The sequence below is a fragment of the Astatotilapia calliptera genome, chromosome 12 (genome assembly GCF_900246225.1).
Source record: "Astatotilapia calliptera chromosome 12, fAstCal1.2, whole genome shotgun sequence".
NCBI lineage: Eukaryota > Metazoa > Chordata > Actinopteri > Cichliformes > Cichlidae > Astatotilapia > Astatotilapia calliptera.
Window position 1 is genome coordinate 13016936 of NC_039313.1, and position 17277 is coordinate 13034212.

Sequence of the window (17277 nt, forward strand, 5' to 3'; positions counted from 1 at the left end):
ATTCTTTGCCGCATCAACCACTTCCTCCAGCCCCGACTCCTCCACCTCAATGGGCCCTTCACCTATAACTTCAATCTGCACCTGCAGAACAGGGAAAATATTCAGCCTTAACAACTAAATATAGGACATCAAGCTGACTATAAAAGTGCACTGCAAGCATGCTGACCTGCTCCCCTTCCACTGAGGGTAGGGTTTCTGTAATCACATTCGACGTCTCAGCAATTTTCCTCTTTTTTCCTTTGCTCCTTGCTGTCAATGAAGAGCTTTCATTCATTCTACAAAAGAGGATCATTAAGAGGTCAAATGTTATTCTATTTATTTTTAAGTGAAATCTGGTCAATTCTAAAGCCAAAAGTGATGAGTTCTCACTTATTGTTGAGCGCTTTGATGGCTTCCTGCATCTGTAAATACTCAGCTGCTTTCCAGACATCATATGCCTCTTCTTCACCAGCTACAGCTAGTGTGGCTGTGTATGTGAACTCCATCAGCTGACGAAAGGCAGTGTTGCTCACACCTGTTAAAATATGACAGTAAAAGCAGTGGTGAGTAAAAGCTGATCGTGTGTAACAAAATATCTGTCTATCAGCAGCAAGTCCCAGCTTGGAAGACAGCAATTCTTACAACAAACTTGGAATACTTACATTAAATATAATGCAAAATCTCTTTCTGACACCAATTTAATTTTTGAATGTCTGCATTTTTCATAGTCAGGGATGTACTTTCATATGTTCCTATCACTTAGAAAAATATTCTACATAGCTCTACTACCAAGAGGTGAGAGTGTAATGGTCAAACTATTAAAAAACAAACAAACTGAAAACTGTAAATCAAGCAAGCAAAGTTAAAGCAAGCAATAAGACTGACTGATAAATCAGCTGTCAAACACTAACCAGTATAATCTATATTAAGGATATATTATAGCCAGTATGCAAAGGAGTTCTTAAATAATGTTTCCAAGTGTTTCCACTATAAAGTTTGCCCACCAGAGAGCTAAACCATAAACTGCAATAAACTGTAATGTGTCCTCTCAGAAGGCATCTAAGTCATGAATTAAAAACAAACAAACTAAAACATAAATCTGACATCAAGCTCAATACTATTATACAATTTGTTAAGTTCTCAAACAGCAATCTTCTCATTTTTCTCATAATCCACTATGGCTCAAGCTATGATCAAGAGTACTTATTTGGATTAAGGAAGGGAAGGAGGGAAAAAAGCTTTAGTAAAAGTTGAGTTAAAATCATTCGGTTTTGTAAAACCACATTTACTCTAAACTACTGTATTAATAGTGACAGCGAAATTCATCTATAGGTGGAACAGTCTCTCTGGACATATTCTTCCTGTTATGACACAATGTAGTCCCGCAAGTATAACTAACACACTACATACCTTCTATCTCCACCAGTGGCTCTTGGGTATAATCCTGAAAAAACTTGTGGAAAAATTGACTGCATGCTGCCAACACTGCTTTATGGGCTCTGAACTGGTGTCCTGGAAAAGACATGAAAAATGGAAATTAGTGTTGCCTCAGAATTTAACGTTAAACTTATAAAGATTACTTACACCAAATGCCTGTTTACCATCCACTATCAAGGTAATATCTGTAAACTGATCCAGCTGTCGCTGTTCGTTAAGTTTGTCCATCATGACTTTGTAATGTGCTGGGTACTCGCTGCCCACAGTGGCCTCCACTTCCACCTCCACCTCCGCTGCCATTATTGTCTGATCTGTCTTCTGTAGGAAGAGAGGAAGATATATATATATATATATATATATATATACACACAACATGATCAACCTTGCTCGTTGTTACAATTTTACCACACAAATCTTTCTCGCAGCCTTATTTAAATATTATTAATTACATACTGGCATTTAATGAAGGTTCTTTTAAGTTACTTAATGTTATTAGTAACAGCTGTGTTTCCCTACTATTATATAGAAACGACTGCTCATTGTTTATGCATTACAAGACAAAGAAAATATTTTGGGACCACTGCAGCTGACACTAAATCCAAAGCAAAAAAAAAAAAAAAAGGAAAGGACTTTTGTAGTAAAGCAGGAAGTTCACCAGTTTGTTCAGATTGTTACTGACTGATATTCGCCAATCATCTCATCTGATGTGTCAATATGAAAATGTTTTAGTGCGTTTTTTAGTTTTGTTTTTTTGGCAGAAAACAATACATATGAAGATGTTTGGCTTATTTTAGAAATTGTGTCAATACACAGTTTGTCCAGCAGGGTGTGCTCCAGCTCAACTGTTTACACTGCTCTCAAAACAGACATTCAGTCAGGTCCAGAAGTATTTGGACAACGATTCAATTTTGCCTCTGCACACAACCAAATAATATTTTAAATGAAACATTCAAGTATAGATTAAAGTGCATTAACTGTTTAGAAGGTCATTTAGGCTTTAAAACAAGTTTGTTTAAAATATAGTTTGCCATGTTCGTGGGCTCAAAAGTAACCACACAACTGAGAAGCAGTTTCATGGCCAGGTGAGGCATGATGCCTTGTGCTTCCATAACAAATTACGCACACAAAAGATTTGGAATCAACTTAGTAGCTTTTCACTGGAACACTCAAGATGAGGTCCACAAAAATACTTATATGAGGGAAGGTGCTGATTAGGCTGAAAATTCAAAACAAACCTATTAGAGAGGTAGAAGAAATTTTAGAATTGGCCAACAATCTGCAAAATTCTTGAAAAGAGCTAGCTCAGCTACAAAAACACCCAAAAAGCACCCACAAAAGAAGAGGACTACAATTTCCTGCTCTAGGGGGAAAAAAAACCTTCCCAACATCTAATAGAATCAGCACTTGAGGTTTGAGGTGTACTATTGTCTACAATCAAGAGCCTTCATAAAAGCAAAAACTGGGTTTACAACAATTTGTCTTTAAGACTATTCCAGGCAAAGTCAAAAACAGGCAAACAGCTCATAAGCTGTAACAGACCACATCCTCACTGGTGATTATTGATCACGCAGAGCAGCAGGATGAATTCTAAAGTGTACAGGGCTCTACACCCTGTTCATATTCAACCAAATGTGGGTGGCGTCATTCCTGCAACCACAGTGAAACTTCTCCGGACTCAGCTCAACAGTTCATGCTTTTTAGATACTGACAATTCCGAAAAGAGAGACTCACAAAGAGACGAGCAGGAACTGAAGGCACGCGTAGTTATGGCCTAGCAGAGCATTTAACAGCAGGAAATGATTAGTTGATTAATCCAGTAAACAACAGTGTTATTAAAAGCTTCGTTGACAGGAAGAAAGTTGCTGCCCTTTGTAACGCTGTACAGTAATGGCACTACGTGATATTTCCCACTTTCTCAAGTTAAACTAATTTTTGTTTCTTTGATTTGTAGTCAGCGATTTACACAATTTGATACGTCCTTATTAATGTGGTACAACATAATGTAAACGTCAAAAGTTTTCCCATTAAGGGAGCATGTTTAGAATTACAGGGCGGTGTCTTAAAAGAAGGGAGACCTGAACGATAAATCGTAAACATTTAATTACTACCGGATATTAAATAATACCACTGAAAGGTTTGGTGTGCTTCAAATCCTTTTTTGGCACATGTTAGCTGAGCTCCGTGTTAGCTTAACTAGCCAACACATAACCCTCCCCCCAAACCGAGACACAGAATAAGCCATTTCACACACTCGACGGACGCGTCTTACCGCAACCCCGCTTACCATGAATAGACACATCGCCACAACCCTTTTGGTACTGTAACATGACGGAAATAAACATGGTACAGCTCCACAGTGTTGCAGGTAACGGGCCTCTTAGCACGCTCGCCATTTCGCGTTTGACAATCAACATTACGTCATCAAACCGCGCATTAAAAAACACTTTTCCCTGACAGATATTCTAATTGTAACCATAGAGGGTCGAAATACACATTGCAAGCCATCGGCATACATACCTGAAGTTTGGTTATGCTGCTTTAGAAAGTTATTTAGCGATAATATTTCCTTCGACGCATGTACCGATGTCCTACTCTCGTTGCTCCAAAAAGGGCGGTCGTTCAAGCTTCAGGCCTCGGATTCCCAGAAACCCTTGCGAAGTCAAGGACGCCGGGGAGCGTTGCTTGGTGACAATAGAAAAAGACAAACACTTACCTGGCTGGGGGAAATAACGACTACCAAACAACAGAGGCGGAGCCAGACATTTGAAACACCCGGGGCTTAGCCCAAAGAGTAGTATGCATGTGGGATTTTTTTTTTTTTTTGGGGGGGGGGGTGTAGAAATGACTGAAAGATTAATAGGCTCTGTTCAAAAAAGAATGACTTCATATAGGGAAAAATATATATCACATGTGCAGGACACCTTAAACTAGTTTTTTAATTAAGCAGCAAGGCAGAACAAGGTCAGGGCTGTATCAAGACATGAGGACTAAACCCCAATTCAACCAGACCCAGAACTGATCCAGAATTAAAACAGGACTACAACAGTTCAAAATCAGGACTACTGAGGACTTAACCAAGACAGAACCAGAATCAGAACTAGATGATAGCACTAAAAATCATCATAGACCTGCACTACACTTATTTTTTTAATTCTACCAAAGTCCACTATTTAGATTGAGAAAAGTTTATATAATTATTTAGCCTTGTTGTGCAAACAAGCCTGCAGAACTTAATAAATACAGAATTTGAAAAATAACAAACCTAAAAAGAAACACTAGGTACGAGATACATGAGGACCTGTGATACGGTGATACTTCTGGTAAACAACCATTTGACTAACATGTGTGTCTCACCTGCTCTTGTTCCCTCTCTGTTCTGTCCTCGTTCTCCTCTCTCTCCCTCTTTGTGCTGACAATCATCAAATATACAGTTGAAACCAGATATTTACTCTTCAGATAAAAACACTTTTTTAATTGTAACATCAAATCAGACTAAATGTTTATTTCTTTAGATTGATAAATATAAAAACATATTTGTTAACTTTAAGAGTAAAGAGAGAAACTATCTGTATTTCTTAATAGCAAATGGCACCAAATTGTATTCAAACTGAGCCACACTTATGGAGCTCCACAGTTCTTTTCCTGGTGTTTTGGTTGATATCTCTTGATTTTCCCATGTCAAAGAAACAGGCTCTGTGTTTTGCCTTATATGCATCCACAGCTGTGCCACCAGTTTACTCACATGGACTCTACTAACCTATCAGAAGCTTCTTCAGCTCAGAATGGAATCGTCTGGAGTTTTCTTATTAATTAACAATAAATTTAGTGTACATGTACTCCTAAATTTGATGAAAGTGATAAAAATAGCTCTGTCTCTCTTTATTCTGACATTTAACTAATTCAAAATATATTTCAATATTTATCTAAAACAAAAATTTACTCTAAATTGATGTTGTACAGTAAAAATGTTTTATGTTTTCTCCCTAAAGTGTAAATGTCTGGTTACAAATGTGAATATCCTGCTGTGTACTGAAATCCCTCTTGTTTTGCATAGAAATATACTGAACAACATACAAAGCATAATATATAAAATAACATTTACCTGAGTTTTTTCTTTGAAAGAACCCTCTAATGTCCATTCTTATGTTTCAGTACATAACTGAAACCGATTTAGTCGGGGAGGGTAAGAACTGAAAATATGAAATAAACACACGTAAGCTAAGACTCTAAAAAAAATAGCATTTGTTCGGCTTTTCATTTTGCCATTTGTTGATTCACTTGAAGAGCAAGTAAAATAATATTGGTCAAGTGATCAGTTTCATATCAATCTTTCGTGATGCACCGTCATATTTACATTATTTGTACGGTACGAATGATTTGCTTTGGTACCTGGTCAAACTTAAGCTCTCCTTAGTATGGCTGGCTCCGTCTCTCCAACAGCGCACTCACGGGCAGCAGCTGCCCCGCCCCCTCGCTCAGTCGCTTAGTGCCTGAGCTTGGATCATACCAATATCAGGGGGGGATTCACGCACAGTCGTAAATTCCCACAGTGTGCACTATGTGCTTCGAATATTGTGTGTACTTTTTGTTTTATACAGTTGTCAGCCAGGCATCTAACTATGAAAAAATTACACTCCAAAATACCCCGGGCTTCTGACAAAACAACCCGGGCTTAAGCCCCGTAAGCCACCCCCCCGCTCCGCCCCTGCCAAACAAACAAAAATTTAAAAACTTTATTCTCTTGTCACTGAAGTTCCTTTATTTTAATTTATTCAACATATCCACATTCTACATTTTGGGGAAAAAAAACTTAATTCAACTGAACTCTCACTTTCATCATTTACTTTTTATTAAACGCATGTATTAACTTGAACCAATTTTTTCTTGTGTATGACAAATTAAAATAAAAGTATGAAAACAAAAAAATGGCCAAATGGAAACTTTCACCGGATAGTGGCCTGGAAGATCAAAGTTCGGTTAAGTTCATCCTACTGCATAAGGGGGATTAGTGCGCTTGATGATTAACACGAGTTGAGTTAATTATCTTAAGAATTTCCAGCTGAAACTCGGAAGCTCTGTTAAATTGAGGAGATGGGTGCACCAGGACAACTTTGCTCTAAAATAAAACTTACTACACTTTTAACTTGGTAGTCTCACACCACATGTCACATGTTGGCAGTGTAACTGGCAGTTTGTGGACACAAATGCAGGACTCATGAGATGAGAAATAGTTCAAGTTCAAGTTCAAATTTTATTCGCCACATGCAGTGGCAGGTTGCCCTGCAGTGGAATGAACCCGCCCCCCGACCTTACACACACGACACAGACATCACACGGGGATACAAGTCAGAGAATGGTTGCATTCCAGAAAAAACACTGAAATGTACACTACAATGGGAAAGTACAAGAGGAAAAAAAGAGACCTCTACTCATGCTGGGCTATAGGAGGACAGCATGAGAACAGGAAACAAAAAACTCCTCTGCACAGAAAGCACATAAATGTCTACAGTACAACATTATAGAGCACATGACCAGCAACAGGGTTGGGTAGGGGATAAGGAGTAATCCCAGGCAACACAGCAACCATCCTGCCACTGCACCGTCTCTCCAACGTGGGCCCAGACCCGCCTGGTGTTCCCAGGAGGCAACAAGCATCGAAGGCATTGGAAGGGGAAGGGGGATGTGTGAGTGCTTATCAGTGTAAGTGTATGTGTGTGCGTGTCCATAATTCAGCTGAGACAGTGTCCTTCGCCCTACCAGGCTAAGTAAACAATCTACCAGCCAACCCAGGTGGCCTTGCATGGAGTGGGAAGGAACAGACTCAACACAGTCGTAATCAGGGAGTTTTTGTTCGGCTCCAGCCTTGAGCCCACAGCTGGCGCCGAGGGGATATCAGCATTAAATACACTCAAAATCCATCTTTAATTCTGAACCTCACAGGAAGACAACAAGTCCAAAACATTCGCAGGATAGCAGAACACAGGAGACAACAAAAGACAAAAGAATACTGAGACAGTATACACAAGATATTGAAGGGAGATGTAACAGGTGAGGACACAGATGACTCCACTATCAAAGTACTCAGAAGGAAGTTAAATTAAACCATGATGCCCTGGGATGTCCTATCCTGGGTTCAAGTAACGAACGGACTCTCTTTCCAGCGCCCTGGCATAGACTTTATCAGGGAGGCTGAGGAGGAGTGTGATCCCTCAATAGTTGAACACACCTGCTGTCCCCCTTCTTAAAGATGGGAACCACCACAATCCAGAGGTACCACCCCTGATCTCCACGCAACATTACAGAGGTGTGTTGATAAGACAGCCCTACAACATCCAGAGCCTTCAGTAACTCAGGGCAAACCTCTCATCCACCCCAGGGGTGCATAACCAAGGAATTATTTAACTGCCTTAGTTACCTCGACAGTTCCCCACCCAAAGGTGCGGGGAACGAACCCTCTTGTCCTACGTACAGGCAGCAAGTCGATGGGATACTAGGATACCCACCCCAGCACGCCACCTCTCACCACGGGCAACTCCAGACTGAGACAGAGTCCAGCCCCTCTCCAGGACACTGGTTCCAGAGCTCAAGCCATGCGTTGAGGTGAGCCCAACTTTATCTAGTCGTGCCAAATTATGTATCTCCGACAGAAATTGTTTCCCCTGCATCGGGACCTTGGCACAACATCGGACGGGATTATTTCAATAAACCAATAACATTTTGACTGATCATTATTTGTATCCTTCAGTGACTATACAGAACTGTACTGAGCTAAAACCTCCAAAATTTCAGAAGCAATAAGTCTTTGGACAAGGGGAACAAATTGTGTCAGGATCACCCTGATATTATTTGTATCCCACTGTAACTTTACTGTATAAAGAGCTAATATCTCTCAAATTTCTGGAGTAGTTAGTCATTATTAGAAGTGTTTATGAACTAAAAATCATGAATGTGGGATACTGTTTGTCCGTGATTTCAAAAGGCCAGTGCATGCTCCCGACGCAGGGGAAACAAATTCTTTCGGGGATACATAATTTGGCAAGACACCTCCACCACGATAAGATAGCATTTCGTGGAGGGGTCATCAGAATAAAACATCAGAATAAAACAGGAAGATCACCATAACTGAATGAGAACACTAAATTAACATGACACAGGAGACACTGAAAGACAAAACACAGTGAGGATTCTAGAACAGAATGAAACACAAAAGGGAATTCATTAAATGCTACTTAACCTAGGCACACATAGACCTCTGGAATATATAAATTGCATCCAGGAAAAATATCAACAATACAACCTGTGTCCAAGACTGACCACGACACTTAGCTCTTTCATATACACTAGTTTGGTGAATAGTTGTTAGTAGGCTCTGTTGAAAATGTTATGCATTATTGTAATTTGATCAGTGTGGCATTAAAATAGGTTACAGTATATACCACAGCCCCAGGCTCTATAAATCAATAACTTGGCAGGTCAGTCACATCATGTTCTATTTTGTCAGCTGATTGCTACAATGAAATTACGACACCACCTCAATGCACCGATCAGGTGATATTCTTTTAAAGACCTTTAGTCAGGAATCAGAATCCATCATAGAACAGAAACAGTACCAATGAAGGTTATCAGTGATCTTCTTATGGCCTCTAACTGTGGACTCATCTCTGTACTTGAACTGCCAGACCTCAGTGTAGCATCTGATACTGTTGATCATTTACTGCAGAAATCAGAACACATCACTGGCATTAAAAGAAATGTGCTGCACTGGGGAAAATTGAGAATCAAATCTATCTGATAGACTCCAATGTGTTCATGTAAATAGGGGGACTTCACACAGCAAAGTTTGTCATGGAGTTCCCCAGGGTTCTTTTCTGAATCAAGTGCTTTTTACATTAAACATGGTTGCCTTATAGGCAATTTTATAAAAAACCAAAGACATTTCTATTGCTATGCAGATGATACCCAGCTTTGTTTATTCATAAAGTCAAATAACACATATCCTACATAATTTCAGACAGGCTGAGATAACGCTGCTCAGCCATAAAAATCTAATGCTCGACAGGGACTAGAAATCAAAATCACACTTCTTCCTTTTTAGCTTCTCTTCACTAGCTGCCCGTTAAATTCAAAATTGAATTTAAAATATTTTCATATACTAAATGCCTAATAAGAGAAACTCCAGCTTATCTTAAAAATTCAAATAAAGCACTTCACTGTCAGACTGCATGCATACTTTTGGTTCCTAGATTTCTAAAAGTAGAATGGGAGGCAAAGCCTTCAGTTATCAGGCCCTTCTCCTGTGGAACCAACTCCCAGGGAGGGCTGGGTGAGGTGACTGTTTACAATCCATTATGCTGCAATAGGTTTAAGCTGCTGGGACAGGTTTGGCACCAGACCATATTGAACTGGACAGGCAACCAACTTTGCTTGACCAGGCAACGAACAAAATAAGATATTATTAATTACAACCGTATATGCATAATACACTGTTAAATCCTCCCAATTCTTTCGATCTTTGGGCTGAAGGAAGGACAATACTCGGTGTATAAATGCCCAATCAACAATTACTTTATTACATACAATACAACACTTTTGAGCATGAACCATCCGGATGGGGAGACATGCATGAAGAGGGACACAGCAAATCTCAAACTAGGTGGAGGGTTACTCAAACTGGCCCCCACCTAGTTGTAAAAACTTAAACATTCACATTCTTTCTAACTCCTAGCGAGCCTAACTTATGGCCTTGGCTCCCTATTTTGTCTGCCTTCAACAACGGTGGGGGTGAAGCTCCCGTGGAATGTGCTCTGTCTCCTCTACTGTCAGAAAAAGCAAAGTCCTGACTATCTGAAAACAGTATTTCTTATAACTCCGCAGTATAATGCATCATAAACAATATCATTCATTCACACTGAATCAGCAGTCTAATGTAATACAAATCAGTTTAATAACTGTAATAGTTATCACCTTCTTCTAATTCAGGAGAATAATACAAACTAAAACTACAAAATAATTTCACAATCTTTAATTAGGGGCATAACATGGCATAAGATAATATTATAATCCCACAACACTCATAGAGAAATGCAGCTACAGTAATAAATATAGCAGGCATCTCTTAATTGTAGACAACAGTACACCTAAATCATTGGATCAACTGGGTTTTCTTTGTACTAATATAGGGTCTTTACCATACAATATAAAGCACTTTAAACCAATTGTTGTTGTGAATTAGCACTATATATATATGAGGCTAAATTGAATTAAATTCATAGACATTAGTAACCACATTCACTCTATGCACTCCATGTGTGGACTGCAACAGCAGAACCTCCTATTAACTCTACAGTATCACTTGTGCTTTTACTTACGTGCTGCAGTGTGCATAACTGCTGGTGTTTTTCCTTACTTCTTATCATTAGCATAATCCTCTGTCATCCCCCGAGGTAAAACTACAACAGATATTGCTACAGTATTTGGCCGTTGTGTTCCTGGCACAGACTCTTTGAATCAGCAGGAAATTTGCTGCTCCATCTGTCATCTGTTTTGTATCAAATATATCAATATGGGAATATGGAAGGATGAACTTGTAGAGACATGAAGGGCGTTGGAACAGTGCAAAAACACAGTCAGTTCCAGATATCACCTTATAGTTACATCACCATGTCTGCTAAGGCTTTTTAATTCCTTGATGAACCCCAAACTCACCGATATTTGCTTACCTGGTTAAAACCAAACTGGACTTTGCGCTTTCTCAATTACATGGCCCACATCTGCAGAAAGATAACACTCTAAGAGTGTTTGTACTTTGAGTCCGTTTACAGCTTTTATATAATCAAACTTTGGATTGCTTGCTTACTTCAATATGGCCCCTAACAAGGTTACCGAATGTACTTTCAAAGTATTTTTTTTCATTAGACTCTTTTGCTGTTCTTAGCCTTACTGGTTCTCTGCACTTTAGCATTTTCCCCTTTGTTGTTTGAGTGATTTAAATTCCTCTTTCAGTGGAAGCATATAAGAACTTGAGTATTATTTACTTGATCTCTAAATTTCTGTACTATTCATTACTCATGAAGCTTTGTTTATCTTATCATGCTTATGCATTAAGCTGCAGCATTCCTCAGTTGTGCCAGATATGCATATATGCATGGGCCTTCCCTACATGTTTTTCTGTGACTTTTCAGAAGCATGCTGGACACCCACCAGAGTCCCGCCCTGTGTGTTCTGCAGAAAGTAAGAAAGAGAATTGCACAATCTTCTTCCATATTTTGGCTTCATGATATACCTATATATGATATGTTACATATTAACAAATCAACAGCTTTGATTTACAAGTCAAATGCACACACTATCTCCAGCACTTACATAAGATAGGCAAAACCTTTTGTCCTCACACATTCCTTAAGGTCCCTTTAAGGACAAACTACCCTTTGGAAACTGTACATGTGCCATTATAAACATCTGTGTCCTGTCAGCAAGCGGATTTCATGCACTGTGACTTTTTAACTTGATAAAAGTGTGATGATCAGCATACTGCTGTGACTGAACTTTGTCCTCCTTCCTGATAGAAAAACAACAGGGAGGCTATATAAGGAGGGACAGAGGAGGAGGAGGCTTGTTTTTGTTCAGAGAGTTGCAGCCACGCAGAGCTGAACAGAGGGTAGGAAACTTTTTAACCAAAGGGTAAGTAACAACATTTATTATATTCTGTTAACTTACATAAAGTAAAGACCTATAAGTCAATGTTTAACTGCTGCAATAAGTAAACTGTTAAAAAACAAAACCAAAAAAAACCCCATTAGAAACCAGACGTTGGGGTATTTCGCAATATAGAATTTTTTGATGAGTGCGCAGGTTCTCTCTGCATAAACTACAACAAATATTTTGCTTGAACTTTTCTGCTTGTCATATATTGCAGAACATATTTTTTAATATAATATTCAGTCACAAATCCTCTTAAGTTATATTTTTATATTACTTTTTGTATTTACTGCATCACTGGACTAAAATTTGTGTTGCAACACCAGTGAAAACTTCATAAAAGTGCTCTGCTCACTCTTACTAATTGCACAGATTTTGTTATATACCCTATATCAAGTCCAGAAAGATTCCTAGTATGATATGAGGAATGTAAAAATTGAACACCTTCTCTGACCTTTTGTACTAATAGGCTGTGTTTTTCTGCTGAGTTTCATGCATTTCTTTCTGTTCCTTTCTGTTTTTTCTACCCTGTTCCTCTCTGAAACTAAAGTTGGGGCAGTAAGGAGGCGCCACAGAAATGTGGGCAGGCCTCAGTCTGCTCCTCACTCTCTGCCTGCTCCATGGGGGTGGGGCAGAGAGTGAGGGGGGAGGGCCCCGCTGTCAGCCACCTTCAGACTGGAGGATAGGAGACGTGGAGCCTATGAAGGGGTCAGTAGGTCGAGTGACGGTAGTGGCCCTTTTACAGGCCAGCTGACTGTTCTGCTTGGTGCAGGCTTCCAGGTATGTGCCCGTCATATGACAATGGTTGTATATCACACTTCTCATTATTTATAACACAAAAAGTGTCATGACAATGGATCAGCCCTGTGGCAAAGCACAAGAGACTGGTAACTGAGATATTATAGGAGATTTTTAAATTTGTTAAAACTGTCAAAGAAATCTTTCTATTCATATTCATAGAAGACATTTTTACTTTGACATATTGCTTTGATACTGATTCCCAATGCTCTTCTTTTGAGCAGACTAGATGGCCTGCAGCAGAAGCTGGAACGTCAGGGTCTTAAGAATGTGGTCTACATGGTCGTTAACCACCAGGGGGAGCAATCACGACATCTGCACCCTTTGCTGGAGGCCAAACTTTCCAAGAACATCATACTCTACAAGCAGGACGGGCAACAGCCTGATGTTTGGCAGACTCTGGCTGGAGAGAAAGATGACTTTTTCATTTATGACAGGTTTGACATGAAGTGGAAAATTCAGTTACATTTTTCTGGAAAAACCAATAGAACATTGTAATTTTGGACAACATATCTCACCTCCACAAGCCTAATCTTACAATGCTTTTCTGTCCCTTTGCAAACAGGTGTGGCCGTCTAACCCACCGCATTTCACTTCCATACTCCATCATTGGACAGGGCCATATTGCGCAGGCAATCAAAGACACCTACTGCAAACGCCTATGTGGCGACTGCACACATGAGGTATAGATCAAATCTAACAGAGAGTTGTTTTTTAAGTGAGGTAATATGATCATCATATTATAATTGTTTAATCAGAGGCAAGATCTTAAACTGAATCTCTGCTTGTAATTTCAGAGTGCTGAGATCCCAGAGGAGTGCAAAGATAATGCAGAGGTCCAGCCTGATGTCCCAGCTGAACAGGACGACACCAGACATGGTCATCACCATGGTCATGGTCATCAGAATGGGCACGGTGATCAGAATGGTCACGGTCATCAGAATGGTCACGGTCATCAGAATGGTCACGGTCACGGCCACCATGGGGATAATCGCGATGTTCATCCTCGTGGCTTTGGCCATGGCAGTGATCACAACAATGGCCATCATCATAGAAATCACAATGGTGCCGACCAGACACAGCACGGTGTTAGACCACATGGGCATTTCCATGAAGGTGACATGCCTCAGACCCAGCATCATTTTGATTTAGGCCAGATTCCCCAGGACGTGCACAATCAACAGGTGGCACAGGAGGCTCATGCAGTCATTGAAAGGCCTTGATTATCTAGGAAGAACAGGTGAAAGTTAAAGTACAACTGACAGGGTCTGACGGGCTCTGACAATGAAATTAAGAGCAGCTGATGCTGACACTGACGCAGGCTGTTTGGCGAGGCAGGGAGTGAGCAGCCAGTCGGTCTCTGACACTGTGATGAGGCGTTACCCACCTCCTGACGGTGACACGGGCTGATAGGCGATGCAGTCAATGACGTTAGGGAAACCTGACAGTGACGCTTGCCTCACCCTGCCTGACAGGAGCCTCAGCCAGCCCAGTGAGCCTGACCCCCAGGTGTTGTTAGCTGAGGATGAGAGCAGCTGTAAGCTGGTTCTGATGTCAGCTTCATATTAACACCAGTCAGCAACACCGGGGCCAAATGCTCTTTTTACCAACAAGTATTACCCTGAGAGAGGAGGGTGGGCATTCCTGACAGTAGAGCAATGGGTTAAATTAGAGTCAAGCAGCTATTGTGAGCTTATCATTGAAGTAATTTGAATATCATTTAAAGAATATCGCAATTTTAACTATCTCAATGTATCTGTCAGTGGGTTGCCCTCCTCCTTTCTCAGGAGTGTATGTGATTGTCATGTTTTCAAATTAGCCCCCCCATTATGTTTTTTCCATCCTTTATGAAACCAGATGCAGAAACTATGATCTAGTGGCGTCTGTATGATGTCAGGCTGGAGAAAAAGGAGAGGGTAGTTCAAAACATGATAAACGCTTCAAAGTTTTTAAAGTTCAGAAGTAGAAATGACACAAAAAACTGCAAATAAAAGTAAAAGTAATTTAGAGGAAATAGTAAACAAGAGCATCACAGTTTATGAATTAGTTAAAAATATGTCTTAAGGTTGTATTTGCTTTTTTATTAGGGAAGTCCAATAGCACTGATCCATTACTGAGGAAACCCCCTAAAAGACATTTAAATATAAATCTAAAAACTATAGACCAATCATTTTTTTGTGGGGCATTCTATCGATTATCATTCTTAAGTACATATATAACAGCAGTAACTAACACATGTTTTGTGCACAAGCTTTAACATATCTCAGGTGTGACCTTTTTCCATAAGAGAAAATCTTAAAATTTTGAGTACTAACAGTACAATTTATTCTTTCACTTTTCTTTTTACCAAATTTGGTATTTAGCCTTCAAAGTTCACACATTGCTACAAGGCTTTTTTTTTTTTTTTTTTTGAAGTTCAGGAAGACAGCAAGGAAAAACGAGAGTAAAGCAATGAATGACTGTTTGAATACGCTCTGTTCTTAGTGATGGTTTCAGTGGGAAGACATCAGTCACCCTGAAAACCTGAAGATCGGACAGAGAACTGTATTGCAATTTTATGCAAGGTGAAAAATGAGAGTTGAATAAAGATGGCTCAATTACTCTTCTAGTTTTCGAGTATCTTCTTTTTTTCTTTCAGTGTATATATTACATGTGAATGAGGGGGATCATATTAGCTGCAATATAGTATCCTGTCCCATTTAATTCAGTAGTCACAGCTGATACTGTTTACATCAAAACAGTCCTCATACATTAAAAAAAAAACAAAAAAAACATTGATCTTCCTTACACCTTCATGTGGGCAATTTACAACATAAGGAAACTATTCTCTCACTAGAAGAATAATTGTAAGTAATGGACTGCTTACTGAAACATGAATAAAAAAGGAAGTCTGCTAAAATGGTGTGATATCTGGCTTTCCTCATTTCCATAGGAAATGGAAATATTCTCACTGCCTTCCTCTCTCAGCTCAAATATGAGTGGTGCTGCCAGGTAGGTTTAAATGTGAGAGTATTTTTATGATTGTATGGTTGTCTGTGTTAATCCTGTAATGGACAGGAGGCCCATCCAGAGGGTACCCACCTTTACAAAGCTCAAGGGAAAATGGAAAAGTGAAGATACTAGATGTCACATAAAACATTACCTAGTAAAAGTAATTTTATTATGGAAATTATGATACAAATAAACATCGCTTTATAAGAAAATATAGGTAAATAATACTATTAAACACATTAGCCTATTAGCTTAAAACAGTTAAAATTCACTGTTGAAATGATTGGGAAATTCTTAAATGTTATCATTCCACAAACAAGTAATAATAATAATAATAATGGATTGGATTTATATAGCGCTTTTCAAGGCACCCAAAGCGCTAGTATGAACATACTCTATTAAAGTTTCTTGTTATGTAATAATGTAGTAATGATATTTCTGATGCAGTCATGTTTATCCGTTTATCCCCTGTTACCTGTGGTTACCACTACACACACACACACACACACACACACACACACACACACACACACACACACACACACACACACACACACACACACACACAAATAGTCTCCGACTAGATGAAAACTGTCATAAAGTTGATAAACTGGCTCAGGACACTGAGGAGTTCCTGATTTAGAGAGTGGGATTTAATGTTTCAGCAACTCAGAAAATTTGTGAGTAGATACTTTTTCCCTTTAGATGATCTGGAGATGATTTCTGTAAAAAGTGTTTTCACTGTTTTCCCAAATATGTATCAGCAGGTGGCGATAAAGATCTAGACAATAAACCACCACTACACCACCATTGAGCCATTGAGCTGATGTGTATACTGTTGAAGCCCTTCCATTCATACAGATTTGATAGAGCCTTTAATTGACAAATTCACTGACAAATCCTCCCAAATTAGCATATTTCATACATTTCATACAATGAAATAAAGGGACTTCTTAGGTTGTTGGGTTACTCTCACATTTTCAAGGATCAAAGTATCTGTTTCTAGTTTCCTGCAACATATCGACAAATGTGCAGAAGCAAAGCACACATTGCACTTCCAGTTTATGTTATGCAATTATTTATTTGGCTAAAGGAAAACACTTTGCTTGCACATGCTGATGACACGCTTACATTTCTGGTTTAAAGTGATTGCACTGATGAGTTCTTGTTGGTTTGGCATTGTATGACTGTTTGCTTGTTATTGAAATAGCTTTAGATGCAACAAACATTAACAGAAGTGTCATCTAGAAGAGGGGCACCTTAAGCTCATCTTTCTATACTAACATTGGTGTAACGATGCCAGTGTCCAGCTCCAAAATCTGTGAAATTATCTCAAAGACTTAAAGGACACCAGCTTCTGTTCAGTGTTATAGC

General features: G+C 39.3%; 2 protein-coding genes across 4 annotated transcripts in view; one reads left to right on the forward strand and one right to left on the reverse strand.

Annotated features, from left to right (window-relative positions):
- The window catches only part of znf131 (zinc finger protein 131), a 6201-nt gene extending 2082 nt beyond the window's left edge, over nucleotides 1–4119 (reverse strand). Inside the window, exons 1-6 of one of the 3 annotated variants that reach the window (XM_026188556.1) lie at nucleotides 3934–4119; nucleotides 1581–1734; nucleotides 1390–1491; nucleotides 370–514; nucleotides 167–275; nucleotides 1–81 (exon numbers count right to left, since the gene is read on the reverse strand). The exon at nucleotides 1–81 is cut by the window's left edge and continues 111 nt beyond it. In XM_026188556.1, coding sequence (XP_026044341.1) covers nucleotides 1–81; nucleotides 167–275; nucleotides 370–514; nucleotides 1390–1491; nucleotides 1581–1716 — 573 coding nt within the window. In that variant the 5' untranslated portion in view covers nucleotides 1717–1734; nucleotides 3934–4119. Of the gene's footprint in view, nucleotides 82–166; nucleotides 276–369; nucleotides 515–1389; nucleotides 1492–1580; nucleotides 1735–3147; nucleotides 3677–3700; nucleotides 3900–3933 lie in introns of those variants that run through there. The other 2 variants (XM_026188555.1, XM_026188557.1) reach the window with 2 other exon arrangements.
- Nucleotides 4120–12017: 7898 nt separating this feature from the next.
- On the forward strand, nucleotides 12018–15520 carry selenop (selenoprotein P). Its single transcript, XM_026188493.1, has 5 exons — nucleotides 12018–12096; nucleotides 12665–12894; nucleotides 13137–13349; nucleotides 13478–13595; nucleotides 13710–15520. Exons 2-5 carry the CDS (start codon nucleotides 12692–12694, stop codon nucleotides 14433–14435), a joined length of 1260 nt encoding a protein of 419 aa, XP_026044278.1. The 5' UTR covers nucleotides 12018–12096; nucleotides 12665–12691; the 3' UTR covers nucleotides 14436–15520.
- Nucleotides 15521–17277: the final 1757 nt, after the last annotated feature.